Source organism: Ciconia boyciana, chromosome 5 (assembly GCF_034638445.1).
Source record: "Ciconia boyciana chromosome 5, ASM3463844v1, whole genome shotgun sequence".
In the NCBI taxonomy this organism is placed as follows: Eukaryota; Metazoa; Chordata; class Aves; order Ciconiiformes; family Ciconiidae; genus Ciconia; species Ciconia boyciana.
The window spans coordinates 82447715-82454439 of NC_132938.1; the positions used below are offsets into that span (position 1 = coordinate 82447715).

Below are 6725 nucleotides of genomic sequence, written 5' to 3' on the forward strand. Positions count from 1 at the left end.
ATACCCACAACGAACATTCCCAGCTGGCCACAGCAGTCATTTAGCTAGCCGTGGGCAAGCACAACCAAGTTACTTGCCTAAAATTGAGCTGAAAATTCACTAAGACCCCAGTGGACGGAGCAGCCTCTGGCCGGGGCCGCGTGCCTCTCCCAGTGCCAACACCAAGACCCTCCGCCTCAACACCCGCGGGTGGTGGGTCCTTGTCTCGGAAATGGCAAACATTTTCCTCCTGGAAAACATTCAGGGGAAACCTCCCTGCTGTCCCGCTCGGGCTGCTTTCCCCTATGCTGCAGCAGATGGCCAAGGTCTGGGGATTTATTATCTGGGGAGGAAGGTTGGGGGCGGGAGAAAGGTGGGGGGAGGAAGGTTTTGGGGGAGAGGGGAGGAAAAAAAAGGTTTCAGGGGAGGGGAGCGAATCGGAAGGCGCCGGGTAGCCGCTGCTGCTGCAAGCAGCCGGCCCGACCCGCAACGAAGCGTCCCGGGGACGGCAGCGCGGAGCCGGTGGAGGCGGAAGCGGAAGCGGCGGGGCGGCCGGGCCGGGCGAGGCGAGGGCGGCCATGGCGGCGGGCGGGGAGGAGGAGGGCTGCGAGCACTACCGGCGCGGCTGCCTGCTGCGGGTGAGGCGGTGGCGGGGCGGGGGGCAGGCGGCGGCGGCGGCGGCGGAGGAGGACGGGCGTTGCCGGGGGCGGGCGCTGAGGTGTGCCGGGCCGTGCCGTGCCGTTCGCAGGCGCCGTGCTGCGGGAAGCTGTACGCTTGCCGGCTGTGCCACGACGGCGCCGAGGGGCACCAGCTGGACCGCTTCCGCGTGGCCGAGGTGCAGTGCACCCGCTGCCGCCTCCTGCAGAAGGTGGGTCCGAGGCGGGGGCGGAGGGTGCCGCCATTTTGAGGGGGGTCGCCGCCATTTCGGGGGGACCGGGGGGGGAGAGGCGGCGCCGCCGCCATGTTGGGGGGGGGGGCCGGCTGCCCAGCTAACGGCCGTCTCCCCGGTGCGGCGGCAGGCCCAGCAGCGCTGCGAGGGCTGCCACAGCCTCTTCGGCGAGTACTACTGCGGTGTCTGCCACCTCTTCGACCGCGACAAGAAGCAGTACCACTGCGCCGAGTGCGGCATCTGCAGGTGCGTGAGGGGCGGGCCGGCCCCTCGCCCCGGGCCCTGCCCCGCTCGGGTGGGGACCGGAGCGGGGCGGTACGGAAAGGAGGGAACCGGCTTTGGCCTGACGCTTTTCTCCTCAGGATTGGTCCAAAGGAGGATTTTTTCCACTGTTCAAAATGCAATTTATGCCTAAGCTTGAGTCTTCGAGGAAAACACAAGGTAAGAATACACCGGTTAACCTCAATGTGCGCTCACGGCCCAGAAGGCCAACTGTATCCTGGGCTGCATCCAAAGCAGCGTGGCCAGCGGGTCGAGGGAGGTGATTCTGTCCCTCTACTCCGCTCTGCTGAGACCCCACCTGGAGTCCTGCCTCCAGCTCTGGAGCCCTCAGCACAAGAAGGACATGGAGCTGTTGGAGCGGGACCAGAGGAGGCCACAGAAATGCCCTGAGGGCTGGAGCACCTCTCCTACGAGGACAGGCTGAGAGAGTTGGGGCTGTTCAGCCTGGAGAACAGAACGCTGCGTGGAGACCTTCTAGCAGCCTGCCAGTACTTAAAGGGGGTCCATAGGAAAGATGGGGACAGACTTTTTAGCAAGGCCTGTTGTGACAGGACAAGGAGCAATGGTTTTAAACCAAGGGAGGGCAGATTTAGACTGGATTTAAGAAAGAAATTTTTTACAATGAGGGTGGTGAGGCACTGGAACAGGTTGCCCAGAGAGGTAATGGAGGCCCCATCCCTGGAAACGTTCAAGGTCAGGTTGGACGGGGCTCTGAGCAACCTGATCTAGTCCCTGCTCATTGCAGGGGGGTTGGACTGGATGACCTGTAAAGGTCCCTTCCAATCCAAAGCATTCTATCGTTCTATATCTTAAAAAAAAAACCACCTCGAAAATGAAAGCTGGTAGTGCCTCAGCTCCATCCAAGGCCATACAGACAAGGGGAGCAGCAGGTTCTCTTTCTCTTAAGTGCACCTAACAGCAGCACAGAGTGCTTCAGTTGAAGCTATAGGAAATAAACATCTAGGTCTCCTCTTCTTTTAAAAGGAGCTGTTGATTGCACATCTGATAGTGTGTAAGTCTGAGCTCCTGTTCCTGCTGCAGTATAGGAAAAGCTAGGCTGCTTGCTGCTGCGGGAGTTCTGTGAGCCCTTTTCTTACATATACTTTCAAGCTGTTTGGTTTTTAATATGCTAAGCCGCCTGTTTTCTCAGAACTTCAAACCTAAATGCAAACAGTAACGTTTCATCCATCTTTTCTTACCATTCTAAAGGAATTTTACAATTTAGAAAAATGCAGATATCCATGCACTAGAATAACTTTTTTTTTTTTTTTTTTTTTGGTCTCTGCCAAGTGTATTGAAAACGTCTCCAGGCAAGACTGTCCAATATGTTTGGAGGTGAGCTGCTGCTTTTCATCTCTTGGATTTGTGTGTGGCTGTATTTTTGACTGTGTTTGAATTAATTTTCTTTTGTCTGATACTTGCCTCGAAACAGGATATTCACACATCTCGTGTTGGAGCTCATGTTCTGCCGTGTGGTCACCTTCTTCACAGGTAAAGCATTGCAGATACTTGAGAAAGGGGAATAGCTGCTGCCTTGTGTGTGGCGTTTATTCAGCAGCGCTACAGGCCTGGTTAGTCTGTATCAGCTACTTACAGCTGGTTTCTAAGGGACCCACATGGTAGGGGATAGTCTCTGTTTCATCAGGAAATACTTTCTTTAGAAAGGTTGTCTTTCTTCTGCAGTAAATTTTGGCGGTGGCGGAGAGGCCTGTGTACTGTTCATTCTAAATTGTCCCATGCTGAATTTCCTTCTGTTACTACTTAAATTTCAAGAATCCTGTAGAGAAGTCCCTCCTTGTTGCAGAAGGCAGTTGCACAGTCATTTTTAAGAGGTTGGTGGCAGCTCATCACTTAAGTTTTAGATTCTTTCCTTAAGACAGCCCCCCAAGACAACAGAGTGCTCTGTTGCGCTACAAAAACTGCTGGCTCTATCGGGATTTTGAAGTGATGTGATATATAGTGTTGGGTGCCTTTGGGGGAATAATTACCATGTTTCCCTTCCATTTTCCCATTTTGCTTCTGTCTTGTGTTACAGACGCAGCTTTTTGTTACTCCGTTGGCTCTCTTGTTTTCCCCCCCGTTGTCTCTGTGTGCTAAGTGAATGGCCTCTGTTTGACGTAGGTCTCTCCAGACTGAATCTTCCTTCAGCTCCTGTCCGTCTTAAACTTACCTTGTGATGCATCACACTCCATTTTTTCAGAAAACTTGAACCACACAATCTTTGTCATAGCGTTGGCTCTTCCCTCGTGTTAGGTTAGAAGACCTTAGAATGGAATCAGATGTGCTTTGTCTCCGGATTTTTGTCTAACTACCCGGTGATTTTGCTGGGAAGCTTTCTTCTCACTTGGACTCAGGATATTTTTTAACTTCTGGTTTGGGGATAGCTGCGTGCCTTTTCCCTTTGTTCAGTCCAAATGTGTTACTAGTCAGTAATTGCGTTCTTCTTACTGAACTTCTCATTGTGTTTTCTTTTCAGAACGTGTTACGAGGACATGCTAAAAGAGTAAGTATTTCTAAACATCTCTTAATACTGTTGTAGTCCACACTGATTACTTTCAAGAGGCAAAGATCATTATGCCAATCCTGTACCAAATAACTTAAAGCCAACTTGTAAAGGGATAAGGGGCTTGTAATTTCCAGTTCTGTTTGCAAGAACTTCTTGATTCGTGGTGTTTTCTCTTTGGCTGGTATGATATGAAACTTGTCCTTTTGGGTGGACCTGTTTCACGGCTCCACTCCATCTTCTGATTTAGACTCTTTTTTTTTTTTTCCTTTCTGCCAGAGGTTACAGGTGTCCTTTGTGCATGCACTCGGCTTTAGATATGACAAGGTACTGGCGTCACCTGGATGACAAAGTAGCGCAGACTCCTATGCCCCCAGAGTGTCAGAACATGATGGTGGAGGTAAGAGATTAAGACTTGCACTGATGTGTCCGTTCTTGGCAGATCTGTGCCTTTGCATTAGTGGCACTAGAGGGCACTAGAAACTTGTCCTGCATCAGAAGTCAACCTGACGGTTAGGGAATGAAGAAATGTCATGCGTAGGCTTACAGTATTCGTCTACTAGGTTTATAAACACGCAAAAAAAAGCACCCCCCACCTGCACTCCAAAAAAAACCCCAACCCCAAAACCACAACCTCCTAGTGTTATAGTATCACACAGCAGAGAAATGGCTTGGTCTTTGGGAAGTGTCTTGCTGTCTCCAGTGGTGTCAGGTGCTGTCATAGCAAAAAACAGGAACATTTGTTTTTTAACAGCTTGGAGCTTCATGTTCCACACTAACCACGGTGGGTTTACTGCAAAAATATTCAGCTGTTGATTTGTGCAAGGCTAGCACACAGAGACTTCTTCTGTTTTCTGTTTCTTTGTGTTAAATAAGAACTGTGAAACTGGTCAGTGTTTGCAATTTGCACTGAATTCAATGGCACTTGTCATAAATGTTTTGGTTGCATCTGTTACGGTTTAGACAACCCATCCTGCCAACTCTTGGAGTCGGTATGTTCGGAAAAAATCTCTTTATTGCATTTTCTTAGCGCTCACTTGCCTGTCTTGCACAGCAGACCGGTTAACATTGCTAGCTGCTGTTAATCTGCCCTCATTTTCACTTGAAGGTTTCTCTGGTGGCTTCCTACATCAAGAGGAGAAGCCAAAGTACATCTATCCCCGAGTTAGGCAAGGAGTCACCTTGCCATACTCAAAGTAAATTCTCTGTGATGATACAGTGTGATCTGAGTAGTTAAAAATGGAAAGGTGAAATCAGCCCTGCCGTCTTTAAAAGGAAGATATTTTCTGCTTTGTCCCATGACGGCAAACCAGTTCTGTGGTTGCTAGAAGCATGCTTGTAGTGTATCGCTGAGTGTCCTGCTGATGCTAAAGCCTCTCTCTCTCTCTCTTTTCTATGTGTGTAGATCCTTTGCAATGACTGCAATGCCCGGTCTACAGTGCAGTTCCATCTCCTAGGCATGAAGTGCAAAAGCTGTGAATCATACAATACTGTCCAAGATGGAAGATGCCGGCTGACTTTGGAGGAGCAGTGACCAAGATACGGGCTGCATTTGGCTGGACGAGGAAGACTCTGCCATGGAAGAGACTATCCATTTAAAAAAAAAAAAAACAACAAAACCAAAAAACCAACAAAACGCTTGTCAGTAAAAATCTATTCGAAGTTGTCACGGCACCAGTGAAATGGCTACAAGATTTAATTAATGCTGGTGCAAAGGAGTTTCGCTAATTGTGCCCCCTCCCTAGTACGTGGGGCACAGCGCAGTCAGGCCCTTCAGGAAATCCCCCACCGAGCAGCGCGATGCCTGATGAAGGTTAGTTTCTAGAGAGGATGACACCTGTTAAAAGAGCCATTTTTTTAGCCTGTCAGAGGAGAGGCGGCCTAGAAGAATAACTAATGAGATGCAAAATGAGAAATGATAAGCAGCTGACACAGCAGAAGATGTTTTGGGGCAGCTGAAGGTTGTGAGCATAACAGGAGGTGGAGGTATAGCTTATTCTGGTTGCAGCTGTTGGGGAAAATTGGTAGCTTTGAGAGTGGCCTTTTTACATGAAGCTGACATCCGCAAAGTTTTATGCGAGGATGTTTTGTTCCTTTTAAATGACGTGTTTGTTCTAGGGCCTCGGAGCCATCGACGCAAGTGGCTGGAGAGGGTGAGCTTGCAGAAATTGCATCCCTTGGCTTGATTTGTTGACACGTACCTGCACAGGGCGTGCGTACAGAATTCACTTTGAAACAAGGCTGGCCTGCCTGCCTGGGTGTGATCAACGGCCTAAAAATCAAGCCGCAGGGCCGCCCTTCTCCCTCAGACACCCGTCCAACCTGCTGTCTCTTCACTCGGATTCCTTTGCCAGCTGCAGTCGCCTTTACACCCGTTTCTTCCTCATTTTGCTTTATTCACTTACAAAGGCCGAGGTGTTGTAGGGTTTTGGACGCGCATGTGGCTTGATGTTTTGAAGTACGCTACGTGAAGCACATACTATTGTCTTGTTAGGGCTGAGGTCGGGCCAACTAGTCAGGCTGAGCCTGCGATGTTTGTTAAAGTAACAGCCATTCATAGAGGCACTCGAGTAGTGCGGGCACCAATTTTCTGTGGTTTTGGGGTTTTTTAATGGTATTTGATTTCATTGAGGGGGAGAGAAGGGAGGATGGAGGAGTGCTTTTAAAAAAAAAAAAAAACAAAAAAAAAAAAACAAAAAACAAACCTTCCCGCCCTTCTTTGTACAATATCCTGCCCAAGGTGTTTTGCAGTCTAAATATTACAGAAAGTTCTTAGTTTCTGAGAATTTCAGAACAGGCAAATAGTGTTCAATAATGAAAGTATATATTAAAAAAAAAAAGCCCAATTACTCTTCACCAGACAACTACTTGGTTTTTAACTTGTTCTACTGTAAAACAACAGCTTTTCTTCTTAATCTGACAGCGCCCTGTCATGTACGAAGTACTAGGGCTCGGACGATAGTGTTCCTGTAGCTTGCCTTTACTGGATTATCTTCTGCTGAAGCACTTTTTTCACGGCTATAAATAAATGTAAAATAACGTCTCTATTAAAACAAGTGACGCTATGGGTCA

At 49.1% G+C, this 6725-nt stretch overlaps 1 protein-coding gene across 2 annotated transcripts; it reads left to right on the forward strand.

Annotated features, from left to right (window-relative positions):
- The first annotated feature begins 534 nt into the window (after nt 1-534).
- Nucleotides 535-6725, forward strand: RCHY1 (ring finger and CHY zinc finger domain containing 1). 2 transcript variants are annotated; one of them, XM_072861724.1, is made up of 9 exons: nt 535-617; nt 728-847; nt 999-1114; nt 1231-1309; nt 2441-2485; nt 2583-2641; nt 3627-3653; nt 3933-4053; nt 5059-6725. In XM_072861724.1, exons 1-9 carry the CDS (start codon nt 558-560, stop codon nt 5185-5187), a joined length of 756 nt encoding a protein of 251 aa, XP_072717825.1. In that variant the 5' UTR covers nt 535-557; the 3' UTR covers nt 5188-6725. The 2 variants fall into 2 exon arrangements, with proteins under 2 accessions (XP_072717825.1, XP_072717824.1); XM_072861723.1 differs by having other exon boundaries at nt 1231-1308; nt 2428-2485.